The sequence below is a fragment of the Sorex araneus genome, chromosome 6 (genome assembly GCF_027595985.1).
Source record: "Sorex araneus isolate mSorAra2 chromosome 6, mSorAra2.pri, whole genome shotgun sequence".
NCBI classification, from domain to species: domain Eukaryota; kingdom Metazoa; phylum Chordata; class Mammalia; order Eulipotyphla; family Soricidae; genus Sorex; species Sorex araneus.
This window is the reverse complement of record NC_073307.1, coordinates 49,807,219-49,826,038: the sequence shown is the minus strand read 5'-3', so window position 1 is coordinate 49,826,038 and position 18,820 is coordinate 49,807,219. Positions and strand designations below refer to the sequence as shown.

Below are 18,820 nucleotides of genomic sequence, written 5' to 3'. Positions count from 1 at the left end.
TGTCGGAGGTGGGGAGGGGAGAGGGTCAGCTCTAAACTGGGGCACCTTGGGGTTGCCCCAACTTAACAGAGGAGGCTCTGCAGAAGGCGAGTCACAAACACAATCTTCTTGAGCTTCCAACTTTCGTTCCCCCCCCACTCGATACTAAATTGATAGGTTGGCAGGTTTGAGGCCTGTGTCCTTTAGAAATTCCACCCCACAGCTGGGAGGTTTAAGGCAGCCCAAGCAGCCAGGAACGGCACGAAGGTCAGCTGGGGTCTCAGCTTGGGGAGGTGAAATTGTTGGGTTTTATGAACAATACACAATGCAGAGAAATTGGAGCCCATGAGGGACAATGGACAGAGTGTGGAAAACAAGCGAGCAGTGCCATCTGCTCTTCCCTCCGAAGTTTCTGCGACGCTCACCTTCCCACAGATCACGTGTCTGCCACTCTGTAGACTGCAGAGACTTCAGACAGGACGCGATGCTGGTTCGGTGGGAAGAGCAGAGGCTGTTACAGAGCGCGGGGGAGCTGGCTGGGTGAGCAGAGGCTCCCTGCTCTCAATCTGAAAAACTGAGCATGCAAAGAGGGAGGAGAGGAGACAGTCGGAGTTGTCTGATCATTCCAAAAACAGGAGGGGAGGCTGGAGAGATAGGATAGTGGGTTAGGGTTGGCCTTGCACAAAGCTGAGCTGGGTTGATCCCCAACATCCCATGTGGTCTCTCTGAACTCCACCAGGAGTGGGGCCTGAGTGTAGAGTCAGGCAGCCCTGAGCCCTGGTAGGTGTGCCCCCCCCTCCCGACACACACACACAAAGAAAGAAAGCTCCAAGCTGAAAAGGTTGTGGGGGAGAAAATGCTTTTTACAAGGCTGTGGGGGGAAAGGAACTGGAAAATGAATATGTACTTATCAATGACACAGAGATAGAGAGAGAAAGAGAAAGAGAAAGAGAAAGAGACAGGAGAGAGAGAGAGGGGTGGAGGAGAGGGGGAGAGAGAGAAATGAGTGAAAGCAGGTACAGAGGGGAAAGAGAGATGAGGGAGGGAGGGAGGGGGGGAGAGAGAGAGAGAGAGAGAGAGAGAGAGAGAGAGAGAGAGGACTCTTTCAGATCTAAGCAGTTGTGAGTCTGAACAGTGCTATACTTGGAAACAATTTTTGAGTGAGTGTGTTCCATGGGCCTTGGTTTGATTTGTTTTAGGGGGTGAGGGTGAGAAGAAAAGCGAGTTTTGACCATGCAGGAGATCAAGGAGCAGGGGGGAGAGTTTGGGGACTTCTCCCAGATATACATTTGTGCGCATGGTTCCCTCTTGGACCCTTGCCCAACCACACCACAATTATCACAATTCTCCTGGTCATTGTCAGCCTGGAACACGGGCTCTATGGTAAAACTAAAAACACCTGTAAGTACCAAGAGGGGAAACAAATCCTTTTTCTGTTCCCCAAAGGCAGGCACTGAGGCAATTCCTACCAGATTTCTTTCCTGGAGCACATTTTTGCTCTCTTGTGCTTTTGTATGTATCGATCACTGAGACACAGTAGCCAAGCATCTACTTTGCACCGTTAGGACCTCACCATGGGGTTAAATTTACACCCTCTTTTTCTCAAGGGAAGCCACAGGAGCACTTTCCGAGGGATCAATAATACAGAAGTGGAAGTGCTTGTCTTGCACGCAGCTCTGGACGGCACTTACACAGCTCCAGGTGTGGCCCCTATTCCCTGCTGGATATGGCAATGAAACGGGCAGCCTCCTGGGAATCCCAGGCTGGCACCGAACTGCATTGTTGGGGTGTGTCTGACAAAGGAGTCGAGATTAAGAGCTCAGTGTCTATCTACAGACCTCTAGACCAACGTGTCTGAGCATCTCTGTAAAATTGAAAAAGAAAAAAAAAGATTGGAGGTGGGGGGGAGCCCACTGCGAATGGAAAAACAATTAAAAATATATCGAAAGTAGAAAGAAAAAGAGAAATCATTCCTAATTAATTCTGGTGCCCTGAGCAACCTCAGTTTCTATGTAATCCTACTGGGAACATCTCCATTGATCCAGGGCCCCCGCACCCCTCCTTCTGATGCTTATCTCAGCATAAAAACAAGCTCTTGTGATGAGCAGTGATTTAATTACATGACAATCACCCTTAACAATGCATGGCGAATACCCAAAAAAAATATGCAGAGCCCGACTGGCAGTGATAAATGCTCAGGGATGGTGCAGACTTTCAGTCAAGTTTCTAGCTCAAGCCCCACGGACTCCTCTCCAGGAAAAGTGACAGCCAGGGGCTCTGTATTGAAACCATGATCCCCCCACCCCCACCCCATACAATAAGGGCGTTGATTTTCAAATTCATTTACTTTTGGGGTATTTTTATTGTTGGTTTGGCTTTGGTGGGGCTTTGAGCTCAGGGATCCCTCCTGGCAGGGGACCATCCGGAGTGCCTGGAATAGAATTTGGATCAGTGTGCCAGACTAGCGCATCCCTGTTGTACCACTCTCTGGCCCCAACATGAACTTTCCACTCTACTGTAGAATCTGTTTCTAAAGCCTGTGAAATAGAGTTACGGTATTTTGCTCAAAACAGGGAGACCTTGTAAAGGTTTCTCTGGTTCGTGAGCACCAACAGTCACTTCAAAGCTTCCTTCCAAAGTCAAGACTCCAAATTTGTAAAAGGGACTCAGGGAAGCGGACTCACAAGGGACCCTTTCAGAAATAAAACTTTCGGTCACTTGTGGACACATTACTATGCCCGGGCGTGCATCTATGTTAAAAAAAATACTTATTTTTAAGTCTCAATATAATAAAAAATAAATAAATAAATAAAATGCCTTCCCATCTGTCACAAGACTAAGCTGAGGAAATCAGTTAATGGCTAGTTTCGAAAGACTGTCATCATCTAAATTGACATGGGTTGTGTTTTTGTTATTGTTGTTTTTAAAGAAACATTTTAGCAGCAAAATTTTAGCAGTATAATTTGGGCTCCTTAAAATCTTGGGAGAGAGAGGCGGGAGCGATAGTACAGCAGGGAGAGTGTTTGCCTTGCACATGGTCTTCCTGGGTTCAATCCCTAGCATGCCATAAGGTCCTCTGAGCAATGCCAGGAGTGATTCCTGACTGCAGAGCCAGAAGTAACCCCTGAGCTACACTGTGTGATGCCCCTGCAAAAAAGTCTTGGGAGAGAATCTGAACATGCTGAGAGGCCTGTCTCTGAGTGCAGAGCCCAAGAGAACAAGGGCAGAGACTCAAGGAGGGAGGGGTGGTCACTGCAGAGAACAGCCGGGGGGGCCCCCGGGGATCAATGCCATGTTAGAGTGTCAAGATGTGATCTCGGTGGAGGGGAGATGGGGTCCTTGGCCACCCACCTAAAGTTCAGCTAAGAGGAAGGTTTGGGGAGAAGAGTTCTAGGCAAAGAGGACATTGAAAACAACAATCACAGGTGCTGGAGTGATAGTAGAATGGGGAGGGCATTTGCTTTGCATGCGGCCAACCTGGATTCGACCCCCAGCATTCCATATTGTTCCCTGAGCACTCCCAGGAATAATTCCTGAATGCCAGGAGTAAGCCCTGAGCATTGCCTGGTGTGACCCCAAAAGCAAAAAAGAAAAAAAAAAAAGGAAGAAATAAAACACCAGCCAGAAAGATGGAGGTTCCAAGACCACTAGCCAGATGTAGGGAGGGGCCAAAGCAGTGCATACCCTGTAGGATCTGGAAAAGGCAAGGGAATCACTCTGCCCTGCATCTTACAAAAAGAAGGTATCCCTGCTGACCCTTAAAAGATTGAACAAGCCCTCAGAACTTCTGACTTCCAGAATCCTAGGATAAATTTGTATTGTTTTAAGCCACTGATTTGTGGCCACGTTGAACAACAGCCAAAGAAATCAACAGCAGGACTGTCTTTAAGGCTGCCTTATCTTTTGGATCCCAAAGAGGAGATACTGCATTCTCCCTGAACATTTTCTGCTGATCAATGCAACTCGCAGGTTTTAGTGATTCTAGAAAGACTTTAGACTTCCAGGCTTTCCTCACTGCCAATGACCATGGGAGGGGGTGGGTGGGAAATGGCTCAGTGTGGTATTTACCAATTTCCAACAACTCTTCTCATTAAAGAGTTGCTGTTTCTTCCACTTCCACTAATGGGATATGAGCCGTCAATGGTTTGTGTTTTTGCTGCATAGGAAATCTGGATATCGACAGCATCTGAATCCACAATATGAAAGCAGTTGTTTATAGTTTCTCTCGGATTTTCATTGTTTTCCCTCATCTGATCACAACTGGCAGTTATAAAGATGAAAATTATTCTTTGTTTTCTGAATTTCTTATTTTCTCTCATCATCACAAGCACTCAAACCTCCAGCTTTTACGTAATTTAATACACAGCAATTTAAGTTACTGGATCTTTACTTTTAAAAAATACTGTGAAAATTAAAGTAATCTGAATGGTCTCCAATGATTGTGGTTTTATTTAAAATTTCCATAGTTCTCTAAGACTATTAAGGTATGAGGCATATATAAGACATCACTATCACTGTCACTGTCATCCCATTGCTCATCAATTTGCTAGAGCGGGCACCAGTAACATCTTCATTGTGAGACTTGTTGTTACTGTTTTTGGCATATCGAATACACCACGGGTAGCTTGCCAGGCTTTGCCGTGAGGGCAGGATACTCTCGGAAGCTTGCCGGGCTCTCCAAGAGGGGCAGAGGAATCAAACCCAGTCAGCCGCATGCAAAGCAAACACCCTCCCCTCTGTGCTATCGCTTCAGCCCATTATAAGGCATACCAGAAGAAAATTCTTTTAATGAGAAAAAATATATATGGCATAAAATTGATTATAACAGTAACCTGGCTGGAGTTGAGAGAGAAGCACAATTCAACCCATCACTATTCTCAAGCTTTTATTAAGCTCTGCTAATAGTCTGGCCCCCTCACTGCAAAAAGAGAAATAACTAGAGGGAGACAAAGTGAAGGAAGACAATGATGGTGATGTTCTCTATCTACCTACTGATCTGTACCTTTTCCCAAAGCATTTTATAAGGACATGTGAAGAAACTATGATTCCCAAGCCCCAAACCCACATGCAATGTAAGTCGCGCCAACGAAATGATAACATGCTTGCTGTCAGTGCAGGTGTGGTGGTTTAAAAACAACCACATGAGATCAGCCAATTGTCGCCTCTCTTGAGGTCAACAGAATCCCCAAATTTCCAAGAGGAACAGAGACATGAGGCAGACTATACAATGTCCATCACTGAAGCTAGGAAGCATTTTGCACATGCAAATGCAGGTGCTGATAAGGTGCTGCAGGCTGGAACCGGCTGACAGGAGAAATTCTCAAATTGTAAAACCAAGGGACCACAGGTCAGGGAGGTGAATGCATGCATCGAACTAGGTCTGGTCATTGGAACTACAAAACAGACCAGCAAAAAGCACAAGAAACCCAGGCATCCTCCCAACCAAAGAAAAGCAGACTAAGAAACTCTGGTGGGAGGAAAAGAACAAAAGAGTTGGTAGGCACTTGACAAGAGAGTATTGAAATGACCTGACACAAAAGCAAATGCACCCAACATCCTGAGCCATCAGCAAAAATGCTAATTAAACTCCTGGTGAGATCTTATTCCACTTCAGCATAGATCACATAGAGAGTGGTGTATCAAGCATCCAACAAAATGAAGGACCACCAGTCCAGCAGCCTTAATTATGCTGTTAGAAATTCAGAGATATAACTATTTTGGAAAACTCTGAGCACCTTGAGTGAAGTTCAAACTTATGCATACCTATGACTGAACAATTCTATGATTTTCTTTATTTTTGGTTGTGGGGATGCAGGGAGGACATAACCAGCTTGTGTCCTATCTCTTAGGCCCATGATTCAGCAATTCTATTCCTAACACCAGGTGTAACCCGCCCCTCCCAACCCAAACAGAATCTGTACGTTAACTTGAAATTACTTTTTCAAATAACATAAGTTAAAGGGCTCAACTAGAAAGATCCACGCTGAGACAAACTTTTCAGAAAACAAATGCATTTTTAAACAGCAAGAGGAAGTCTCATAAGTATTTGTGAATTATAAGGATGATAGCATACTGTTTGATAAAAGCCTGCATATGGGGAGAAAATCAGATTTGGGGACTGGAGAGATAGCACAGAGGGTAAGGCTGATTCCAAGTGCCATTTGTAGAAAAGGATGGGGGGCACACCCAGTACCCAGAGGGGTATAGTCACCTCAAGGTAGAGGCTCACAACACCCTGGGGCAAAGACAGAGTTATGCCAACTCATCCACTGCAAGGAAACATAACTGAGGTGGGGTGTTGTAAATTCCATTCTGTCTCTATGATGGGAGCGGGGGGAAGACCAGATAAAAATTCTTAATCCAGGGACAAATAGCACAGTGGGGAGGGTGTTTGCCTGGTACACAGTCAACCCAGGTTCTATCCCCAGTATCCTACAGGGTCCCCAAAGCACTGTCAGGAATGATTCCTAGGAAATCCCCTGAGTATCATTAGGTATAACTCCAAAAACAAAACAAGAAAAACAAAATTCTTAATCCAAACTGAGGGAGTCACAGGGCTTGTATCTGTTCAGTTTGATCAATAATGAGTACTGATTCCAGTTTTCCAAAGCAACTGAAGCAATAACCAGTTCCAGTGGCAGGGGTGATGGAGAGATGTAGGAAGGGCAGCAAGACATAGAGACGACCAGCCCTAGGCTGTTTCTACTGTGAACACTTACCTGGCCCCAGATGCCACTTGTGCTGAGTTTGAGAAACATCATATCAACTCATGACGGGGAGTGATTAGAAAAGGGCAAAAGAGTCTTCTAGGGCACTAGAAATGTGAAGTCTCTTAATATGGGGGAGCATTCAACTTGGGGAAGTTCATCAGCCTGTACACTTAGAGTACATGCCCTTTGTGGCAGGAAGCACTTTCATTCAGAAAAGAAAATTTTATCTTAGTTTGTAGCAAGGATTTAGGAGCCTTATTTAGAACCCTCACACAGTTGGGTATTACTGTCTCCATTCTAAAAATCGCTTAGATAACAAAACTGCTTATCAAAGATGTTTAGCCAATCAGTCTTGCAACTAAACTGCTCAGTTGAACCCAACTCTTATCCAGAGACAATCTAGTGTTAATAGAAGCAGTGGGGAGGGTGAGGGAGGGAGAGAAGACTGATTTTCCTTTGGATATAGTTCAAATTGGGGGGTCCCACCTGTCCTCAGAGCTTTGCCCCCTCTGAAATGGCCTCTTAAGGACAGATAAAATGTTCGTGGCCCCTGAGTTAGAGAATGGAGCAGTGTAATTGAAAAAGAGAAAGTAGGTTAACATCCAGAGTTAAAAAAAAAAAAGGAGCAACTTTCCAGATTATGAGAATGCAAGGAAGAAGCATTCAAAACAACATCAAAATGTGATAAGGCAATAGAATACTATGCAGCTGCTAGGGAAAGTTAAGTTATAAAATTTTCTTATAAATGGATGGACATGGAGAGTATCATGATGACTAAAATGAGTCAGAAGGAGAGGGATAGACATAGAATGATTGGACTCATTTATGGGATATTTAAAATAAAACATAGTGTGTGACTAAAGAAAAAAATACCCAAGGAGAGTAGAAATAAGGGCCAGGAGGATTGGTTCACAGTTGGAAGCCTGCCTCAAGTGCTGGGGAGAAGGAAGTTGGGATAGAGAAAGGACCACTATGACAATGATAGTTGAATATAATCACTCTGGATAAAAACTGTGTGCTTAAAGTAGGTAAAGGAACAAATATGATAACCTCTCAGTACCTGTATTTCAAACCATAATGCCCAAAAAGGGAGGGGGCGAGAGAAAGAGACAGAGACAGAGAAGAGAGAGAGAGAGAAGGAGAGAGACAGAGAGACAGAGAGAGAGGTGTCTGCCATAGAGGCAGGTGTTGGGAGGTGGGGGAGGGAAACTGGAGACATTGGTGGTGGGAAATGTGCATTGGTGGAGGGGTAGGTGTAGGAACATAGTATGACTGAAACCCAATCATGACCAGCTTTGTAATCATGAGTCTAATTTTTTAAATGATTTTTTAAAAGTGATTCCATTTTTTTTTAAATGTGGTGCTCAGATCAAGATGTCAAACCTGCAACATCGCACTCATGATGCAAAGTATCTTTCTAATCAATGAAACCCTTGACTTCAAAGTGCCTTGCATATAAATAACCAGCCCTCTCCAGGCATATCTACAACTGGCCCCATGTTCTTAGACGCAAACACTACCATAAGCTACGGAGAACTTTTGAGATTACTGAGTGAGCTATCTAGAAATAATCATAAGATCTGTTCGCTATTCAAATCAGTAAAAAAATACAGTGGGACCTCACTGACTTCCCATTTGTAGTTTAATTTGCAAAAAAGAAAAGAAATCCAGACTGATTATTTAAAAAAAAACACTTAAAGTGGTGCCGATGATCTATGCTACTGTGTCTAGTTAAAAAGAAATGTCTTATTAATGGGCCAAAAGAATTCGGGTAAGGTGACCTGTGGTAACCCCTTTATTAATAATTTTTGGATGAAAAAATACACTGCACACACATTTCAGGTGATTTCAGAATGTCTCTCACTTGTTCTACCAGATGGACCTGATCCCCCAGGCCCCCATTCCAGCTTGGGCTCAATCCAATGTCCAGGGCACATAAAATTTGGGTGATTCATACCTCAATTACTGAAACACAGTCTGGGTCTTCTTTAATTGCACAGATAACATTCTGCTTGTCTCTGTGAATGTTTTCTGACTGTGTCACTTCTCCAGCTCCAGCAGACTTTAGGGTTAAAGGGTTGAAAACAACCCCCCTCACACACACAACAGAAGGAAAGTAAAATAATGGCCCTTCCTACTAGGTAAGTCATCACTTATCTGGTAGACACATATTAAATCAGCTATGCCATTTATCACAATGCTCAACAAATGCTTTGCCGTGTTTTCACTTTGCCAACCTGTTGTTTGGATCTAATAATGGAATGACATGGAACAAGAGAAACTTGCATGGATTCCCATAATGAATAGCGTCACAACCAAATGGAAATCTCAGCACTTCTCAGCTATACAGATGAGCCTACAAAAATATTTCCTCCAAGAAAAAGCTTGGTTAAGCAAGGATCAGGCTGCTGAAACTAGATACACACTTGTTTCCCATTTGAGGATTACCGGAACAGGCTGCATTGGGTGGAGTCTTGAACATGTCTTTATTGCCATGTGCAGGAGCCAAATGGCACACAAATTGTGCCACTTACACCCCTAAGAACTAGACTGAGACAAGGATCATGCTGTGTCACTCTTAAGAGATGCTGTCCTTGGTGCCAGAGAAGTAGTACAGTGGAGAGGGAGCTTGCTTTGCATGTGGCTGACCTGGATCGATCCCCAGCACCCTACAAGCTCCCCTGAGCCAGCCAGGAGTGTTCCCTGAGGGCAGAGCCAGAAGTAAACTCTGGGTACAGCTGAGTGTGGCCCAAACACAAAAACAAAGAAACAAAAAAGAGATGTTATTCAAACTTCCCAAAGCTGTTACACCAATTTACACTCCTACCCACCAGCAAGAGAATTATTTCCCTTATCTTTGACAAGGCTTGATAATTACAGCTTCAGCTCGTCCTTGGCAGGACTGTGGAAGCTGTGCAGAATGGTATTATTCTGTGCATCCCCTTGGCATTTGCTTGGTGATTTGTAAGGCGGAGCACCTTTTTAATACGCTTACTGGTCATTTAAATTTTGTTTTATGAAATATCTGTTCCAGTCTTTTGCCCATTTTTTTCTCTACTGGCTTTTCATGATAGAAAATCTTTTGGTCTCCTGATGCGATTTTGTCAGATTATGTATAAAATTGTCTCTTCTGCTACTTTGTGTCTTACACGTCCATTATCTTAATCATATTTTGGATAGATTATTTTCATAATTTCTGATGTGCCCATTTTTCCATTGCGATTAGCATCCTGTTTCCAATTTGCCAATTTTTTGTTGGCTTAGAACATAGATCCTGGGACATTTTCCATTGTCCTTTTTTCATAAATATCTGTTCCTTTCTAGTAGTAAAACTGTCGTGCACAGGGAACTGATTTTTGTTGATTGTGGAGGGATTTGTGCTGTGTTTTATCCAAGTGAATTCCGAACCACCACCAGTATCAATTTCCACAATGGTCTTGTCCCTATGCAAACCAGATCTGTTTCTTTGACATAAGCTACATCACAGGTTAACATACATGCACAGATCTCCTTCTGGTCTTTCCTTTTCTCCTTTTTTGGTTTACTTGTGTATCATTATTCCAAGGAAAGAGACACAAAATGATCTCTCTCTCTCTTATGTGGAACTTAACAATACACGGGACGTTAGCAACAAAGGATCAAAGGCAACAACAGAACTGGTGAGTTAGCCCAGATAATTGAATTTGGAGGACTAACAATGGAGTCTGAAAAGGAACAAACTTTGGGATCTTGGTGGCGAGCAGCAAATGCTTTGGGAATGGGTGTGGTATTGGAACAATATACACATGAAACCATCATTAATACTGTAAATCACAGTTGCTAAAAAAAAAACATTTTTAAAAGTTACCTTTTTCTAGCTTTCTAGTCTTCACTTCCCTACGTCCACTCACTTCTCATCCCAAATCTTATTCCTACCCTTTCCACTCCCCTGCGACCTAGTCCACTCAAATCACTGTCCCCTAAAGTAGAGATTGCTATTCCACCCTGTCCTCAACTGACATGAACTCAGCAGCATTTAACACTATTGGCCACTCCTCCTTTCTCCACCACTAACTGAATTTTATGGCAGACATGCTTAGTTGCTTGCCCCCACCATTCACCCTCTTAGCCAACTCACCTTTATCTAACACGGGGTGTTGAGTTCAATGTCTTAAAGCATGTAGCTTCAATCATTGGCTATGCACACTGGCCCTTAGTGTCTAGCTCTCAAAGCTGGTGTGTATTTCTTCTCTGAATACTATGTCCATAGATTCCATTATCTCAGTGAACCTACACCCGCCTTTGGAAAGTTTCTCAGACTCATTTGTGGGATATACAAAAACATAGTATAAAACAAGGACTGTGGGAAAAAGGGCCAGGAGGAAGGGTCCACAGTTGGAAGCTTGCCACAGGTGGTGGTGGGGGAGGTGGGGAGGGTAGCTAGGGTAGAGAAGGGACCAATCTGCCAAAGATAGTCAGAAAATGATCACTCTGGACAAGAACTGCATGCTGAACGTAGGTAAAGCAACAAACATAACCTTTGAGAACCTGTATTGCAAGTCATAATGGCCGAGAGAGAGACAGAGACAGAGACAGAGAGACAGAGACAGAGACAGAAACAGAGACAGAGAAAAAAAGTGCTTGTCACAGAGGCAGGCTGCAGGGAGGGGTGTTGGAAGGAAACTGGGAACATTGATGGTGGGAAATGTAAACTGGTAAGCGGATGGGTAATGGAATATTGTATGACTGAAGCCCAATCATGAACAACTTTGTAACTATGTAACTCATGGTTATTCGATTAAAAAAAAATGCAACACTGGTGTGAAATTGTGCTCACACACTTTTTTCCCCTATAATTCTCACCCCTGTCAAAAAAGCAAAGACATCTTTCTACACCAGAAACTTGAATCAGAACCAGCCTAACTTTTCCACAGGGGGCATGGTAAAGAGATTGAATGGTCCTTTCCCAGTTCCACAGACACACATTCTCCCAGCCCCTCACAGTCCCGCTCCAAGACCACTCCATGCAAGTCCAGGCTACTCACGATTTATCAGGAGTGCTATGCTTGATTCTCTGGCACATTCATCACTGCTAACCTACCTGCCACCATCCAGAATGTTTTCTTGAAAACTTGAGTCTGCCAGGGTCCTGTCACTGCTGGAAAGAATCTGTTTAATGTCTGGCTTGACCATCGGAATGTGGCCTGCTTTGTCCAAGTACATGACCAGGGTTTAATATATGTTTATTCAATGATAACTGCAAAAGGAAGAAAAAGAATCCCCCAAAGTGATTTCACCACCCACAAATAAATAGTACATATTTTTTTCTCTGACAGGTAGGAAAAAGGCTTTTCCAAATATGAGAGACATCACATCATTTACAAAATTTATAATGAATAGGCCAGGGCTTATAAATCATATCACATAAGGTAACATTTGCATTTAATGCAAACAATAGACAACACCCATTTATATAGCTCAGTTCTCTGTCTCACACGAAGCAGAGGAAGAAAAGTAGTTGTCTATGGTCTTAATGTCTCTGTGGAGAGTCTTTCACTGACAGACGAGATGAACTCTTTAGTTGATAGCTGCTGGATTCTAGGCCAGCAACTGGTTAAGAGCAGGCTATGGTAGAATGAGCTACGCTATAGCAGACACCAACAAGATGCCAAAGAAGCAGGAAATGCCAAGGAGAACAGTAGCATGTCATTCAGGCAAGGAACAATTAATAGCTCTTTGGAACAGAAGATGTCTGCAAGGTTTTCATTTGGTTGGGATTAGGGGCCCACACCCAGAGATGCTCAGAGGTTCCTCCTGTATTTGCCATCGGGGATCATTCCTGATGCCATGTATGGTCTCCCAAGAGACCATACATGGCGTCAGGGATTGAACCTGTGTCAGCTGCGTGCAAGGCAAGTGTCCTCCCCTCTGTACTATTATTGCTCCAGCTTGGATTCTGCATGTTTTGAAGGCACGGAGAATTCATGCGGATCAAAAGAAGAGAGCAGTCATTCCAGGTGAGAAGATGATTATCTGGGAGGATGAGTATATCTGATGTCACCAGTACTAACTCCAGAGTTTGTGGGTACCCCCTGGATGGTGGTAACTGGAAATGTCCATCACAGGACGGGATCACACAACATCAGATCCACCAGAGCTTACAGACCCGGGGTGGGGGTGGGGGAAACATGAGGATCAATCAGCCCAATAGATGCCAGTGCCAAGAAGGGGAATAAAGGAGGTGTGAAGGAGACACTGATCCTACTATTCCTGATGTCGGAGGTCAGGAGGGAAAAGATTGAGATCGGTGAACTGAGAGACACAGGGATGCCCGAGACACATCAGGGCCGGGCCAGAAATGGATCCATAGGCAGATCTGAGAAGCCAGGAGAGCCTGACAAGCGGTCAGCACCCCTCCAAAGCCCCCTTCTACCACAGACCCTGCAAATCCAACCTCCTCCATGCCTGCTCTCCAAAGCATCCCGCACTCCATAGAACAAGTTGCTGATAACTGAAGTAGGCATTGGCCTGGCACTCCCACTCGCATGCTTTGGGGACTCGCTCAAATCCACAGCGATTTTCCAAATGCCAACTCCGCAAGGTCGATTCTGTACTGCTCAGTGGTGTCACAGCTGCTGTCTGTGTCCCCCAGGGGACCCCAAGAACCACAGTCGGGCGGGGGTGGAAACGGAGTCCGAGTCGCCTTCTTGTCAGGCGACTAATTTCATTTTGAAATTCTATAGCCAGAGAACAACAATAAAGTATTGGCTCCATGTTGAAATAAATAAGAGGTTATTTTTGCTGTTGAAAGTTTTCATTCAAATGACTACTCAGATCTCACGTCTGTTTAGAAAAGAGGAAAAAAAAGTCGGACTGAGGTCCTTACAAAATGACATGCTATGATAAAGTAGATGGGAGCTTCCAGTGAGACAATGAGGCATTATTTACACAGAAGATTGAGTAACTGGTTTTAACAAAGGCGGTTCTTGGGTATCTATTGTATGTACAACTAAGAGATTTACTGGGGCTTTTATAATTTCTGTGCAGGCGCTTTCCAGCTAGCTTCATTAACTTGAAGTAAATCAAATCATGCAGAAATCTGGCTCAGCCAGAAAGCAACTCAGGAAGATATAATACGAAGAAAAACAGGCTGAGGATGATAAGGTTTAGAATCTTAGGCATTTTTCACAAACATTTTCTTTGAAGATTATTAAATTATGACTCAAAGGGTGGGGGATGTGTGGGAGTGGAGAACAGAGTAAAACTCAGTATTGAGTCAGGTCTTTTGACCTAAACTTTTCCCATATATACATATCATTATAAATATATTTATATGTATTATATGCTTATAATACATGTATGTGTGTATATATACATATATATATAACACAAATTGTCAACAAAAATGCAGCCTGTATAATATCAAAGTCATTCAAAAATAAAGAAAATCACAAATATTTTATATCCACACAAAACTGGGTTTTTGATTTAGGGGGGCCTCCCAGGATGGGGTGTGTGAAGAGAAATCTGTGCAGAGGAATCTGAACCTCTCAAAGATAGACTTTCGAGTGTCCCTTTGTTGGGAATGGGGTTCAGAGCTGTACTTGATGGTGCACAGGCTGACTTTTTCCAGTAGGGAAACAGAAGGCTCCATGGGGTGCACTAAAATCTTTTCAACTTTTTGCACAACCAGTGGGCAAAAGAAGCAACGGACTTCCCCCCAAGTTTCTTGCTTCTTGTTCTATCTAAATAAACTCGAAGGATTTTATTTTACCATTCTCTACCTCCTGCCAGCTTCTTCACACCAGAGGAAGCTTTTTTTTTCTCTCAGAAATTTCTCTCAAAAATCAGCCAATAAAACTAAAGGGGGCTTGTGGGTGGGAGGTGGCGGAATCATCATTTTAACGCAATCAAAAGTGTTCTGGAATTCTCCTTCTGAACGACCCCTTCTTTTCTTCCCAGAACCTCCACTGCCAGTGACAAACTCTTGACCACAAAAATGTGACTTACAGTCATCAGTCATGAGGGCAAAAGGATGCCAAAGATTTGGTCTTAGCAATTAATTTTTTCAGAAATCTCTTTCTAGTGTCCGACACTGGGATAGCAAGTCAGTCATCACAAGCCTTGGATGCAGAGAAAATGTGGGCATGCCTGCACCACCCTCTGAAAGGCCCAGGGGGAACGAGGGTGAAGAGAGGTGGAAGGAGACACCCTGTCAGGAGGGCAGACAAGGTCAAAGGTCAATCCAACGGGTCCGTTCTCGAAGAGGATGTGCGGGTCAGATCTGCAGCCAGCTTCACCTCCCGCTCCAGAGTGACGAGAAGGCACCCTTGTTTCCGGCTTGCTTCCTTTGGCCAACGATGTGGGCATGTGGGAGTGTGCAAGCCCCTGTCCGTGTGCATCGAAAGCCACAAAAAACACAGAGAGGGTGTCCGTGCAGGCCCTGCACAGAGACCCTGCAGCACATGAGTTGGACCACTGGTCCCTGCTGATACCGTCAACCCAATACCTAATGGAGGACGGCAGTCCAGCTGGGGTGCCCAGTGGGTGGGTCGGGGGGGACTATGCCCTAGAGGGCGCTGCGCTTCTTCCGAAGGGGACTGTGGCCATTGCAGGCCTTCAGCTCCGAGTACTGCACCTGTGAAAACAGACAGACTTGACAGGGGCGCTGGGGTAACCGGAGCTCGCCACCGTGTGTGTTAATGGTTCCCCAAGGAGCCGTCTGGGCCCAGCAGGCGGGTTCAAAGGTAATGAATCATTTTCTAAACACAGGAACACGAGGGGGGGATTAATTGCAGGAAGGATTTGAGAAGTCATGTATCATTTCGGGAAATCCAAATACTAAAAGCAGATTTTTTTTTTTCTAATGAGACGTGTATATTTGCTTCTTTTCAACCTGCTCTGAGCTGTTGCAAGAGGATTTTGGTTATGTGGGTGTCTGACCCCCCCCTACACACACACACACACACACACACACACACACACACATATACACACACCAGATGCTTAATCACTGTTTCCCGGGAATGTTTATCCTAATATAAGACACAGAAATTTGGTAAGAATTATTCATTTCAAAAAAATATCTAAAATCTTGAGGCAAAAAAACAAAAACAAAACTCTTTGCAATATGTTTTGCCAGTGAAGAGGTAAGGAAGGGAAAATGGGCAAAATAGAAGCCTGAGCAAGGCCTTGTAGGGATTTCTCTTAGAGACAAATTTTAGGGCCGGAGCAATAGCACAGTGGGGAGGGCACTTGCCTTACATACAACCGACTCAGGTTTGATCCCCAGTATCCCTTAGGTTGCCCCAAGCATCACCAGGAGTCATTCCTGAGTGCAGAGTCAGGAGCAACCCCTGAACCACACTGGGTGTGGCACCCCAAAACAAAAATCAAACAAGCAAAACAACCCAAACAAACCCCAGTAAATGTCATTCACAATGCAATGGCAAAACATCTGTAATAAAGATAAACGTGTGAGGATAGAAGATCTAGTACTTTGCTTTGGGGATGGACCTGGCCTGGGTACCTGGAGACACTACACCTCTTCTGGAAGGATGAGCCTTCAGTGCGTCCCTCTGCATTCCTTCCAGCTCCAGGAGGATGCCTGCTCTTGGGGGCAGATGCCTGGACTAGGCCCCCAAGATCCTGGGGGAAGCAGGTAGGCAATTTCTGCTATTCAAGGCTGCAGGCAGGCCCTCAAGGGGCCATGGACACTGATGGAACTTGGCAGCTTCCTACCCATGGGCGCCGAGTATCTGTGTTGAGATTGGGTGGGAAGGGAGAGTTTCGTATAAAGGATGGCTCTGCCACTCCTACGTGACCTCCATCTCCAGCATCTGTGGGCCGTGGGCCCCTTCAGGGGGAGATGAGTCACACTTTATAAACGGCTGACAGCCAAGAGTCCTTTTCCCCCAATTTCCCAAAGGAGATGGCGGAGGGCAGAGGCGAAAAGAGGGGGGTGGGGGGAGGCAGGGCTCAGACCGGCCTCACTTCAGTGCAGTGTAAAGCAGGGACAGATAACTATTCTGTAATTAAGCCTTGCAGAAGGGAATGCCAAAGTCAAAAGTCCTCTGACTTAGAGGACACATTATATTTTAGGGTTCCATCTGGTGGTGCTTAGGCTCGACTCCTGGATCCATGCTCAGAGAGCATTCCTGGAGGATCTTAGGGATCCACAGGTGATGTCGGGGGTTGAACCCAAGTTGACTGCTTGCAACGCAAGTCCCTTCCTTGTACTGTTTCTCCAGCACTACAGAATGGATCTTAGCAGAGGAAAGAGAAAGATTGAGTTCAGGCTTTCAGCCCTGTCGCTCCACTGTGCTATTTCAGGGGCTTGTAACAGAGGAACCACTTATGCATGGGACCCTGGCGTGAAAAATCAATGTATACTTTGGCTTCAGATTCTCTCGGATCATAAAGGATGGTGGGAGTTCATGCTGCGCGCCACGCATCCACCTGGTCTATGAGCTCTATTCTGCACGAGGCAAATTGGTGTATCTGCTCTTTGTACTCTGGCCAGAACTCGGCCCCCTCAGTACGAAGGAGGGGGCCGGATCAGGACGGCTCCATGGGGCTGTCTTGGCATTGTTGCTGCCGGTAATCTCGATGGAGCCACAGAAACGGGGCACTGCCTGCCTAAGCGACTGTTACCTGCAGATAATATCCTGATTGATCTCAAGATTATTTCACGCAGCCTCTGCTGCTCTGTGAAAGAGGGGCTTTGCCCTTCTTCACAGTCCCAGGTCTTTATAAGGAAAAGGAACGAAGGGACACCTGGGAGATAATATAATCAAAGAAGCAAAAGTCTAAACCTCCTGCCTACCATGCCGCCCCCCACCTCCCTAAATGCTTCAGAGGAGGAGGAGGAGGAGGGCGAGGAAATGAAGCAACTGTCCTTCAGCTTTGGATCTCAAGTCCCCGACCCCCACCCCACCCAGCTCACTGGAACCATCGTATCCTCTCCACAGAGGCAAGTGAACACACAAAGGGACAAATGCCTGTGGCCCTGCAGCCCCCTAGGACAAGTTCCAGGTCATTTTTTTTCAGGAGCTCTTTATTTCAGAATGACTCTTCCCCAACTGCCTCAGGCTTAAAGATTTTCCTGCCAGTTGCCAGCAAGCCAGTGAGTGCTCTTGAGAGATTTTTCCATGCCTCCTATCAGTGGAAGGCTCCAGACTCCTTTGGCTCAGGGGCTTGGCCAGACACTGGTGGTGCCCCCACCACACACACACATATATTGCACGCACCTGCCATACCCACAGGCAGTGACCAGGGATCAAATACCTTTTGCACATCAGACGGGACTCGGGAGAGGAAATCCAGCAGCTCATTATTGTCAATGGCATAGGGATTCCGAAGCTTCTTAGTAAACTTATTTATGCCTGAAAAACAGAAACACTCAGAGGGCGTTTTGTCTATCTAGCTGTCAGTCCATCCATCGATCGACCTGTCTATGAATCTATCTCTAGAACTTATCATAAATTACCATCTAATTGTATTTTACCTATCCATACATGTATTTGTCAACCTACTATCTATCAATCTATTCATCTTTATGACTAGCCATCCATATACCTGTATCTATCCATCTATCTACTCATTAGCCTACTACTCATCTGTCAATATGTCAATCCATCTGTCTAACTACCCATGCATCCATCCATCCAATACCTCCCATCCATTCATCTCCATCCATCCACCCATTCATCTATCCATCTCCTTCCATACATCCATACATCCATCCATCCACCCATCCACCCATCCTCCATTCATCCACCTGCCTTTAAAAACTTTCCAGGCTGAGAGAAGGGAGCATTCACATAGAAAACTTAGTGCAAAAACAATGGCCAAAGTCTCAATCCTGCAAACATCACTATCCACTGAGATGGACAGATGGGTGGATAGATGGGTGTATGGGGATGGATGGATGGATGGGTGGATAGTGGAAAGGGATGGATGGATTTGGGAAGGACGGAAGGAAATGGATGAATGGGAAGTGTTGGATGGATGGATAGTTAAATAGACATATGACATGAGTAGCAGGCTGATGTGCAGATGCTTGGATAGACAGATGGATAGAAACAGACATATGGATCACTAGTCATATAGATGGACAGATTGACAGATGGACAGTAGGCTAACAAATGCCT

General features: G+C 44.9%; 1 protein-coding gene across 1 annotated transcript in view; it reads right to left on the bottom strand.

Moving 5' to 3' along the window:
* Window positions 1-11,904: 11,904 nt before the first annotated feature.
* MCTP2 (multiple C2 and transmembrane domain containing 2) overlaps window positions 11,905-18,820 on the bottom strand; it is a 167,671-nt gene continuing 160,755 nt past the window's right edge. The window contains exons 22-23 of the mRNA XM_004617741.2: window positions 17,955-18,052; window positions 11,905-15,306 (exon numbers count right to left, since the gene is read on the bottom strand). Coding sequence (XP_004617798.1) covers window positions 15,238-15,306; window positions 17,955-18,052 — 167 coding nt within the window. The 3' untranslated portion in view covers window positions 11,905-15,237. The remainder of the gene's footprint in view (window positions 15,307-17,954; window positions 18,053-18,820) is intronic.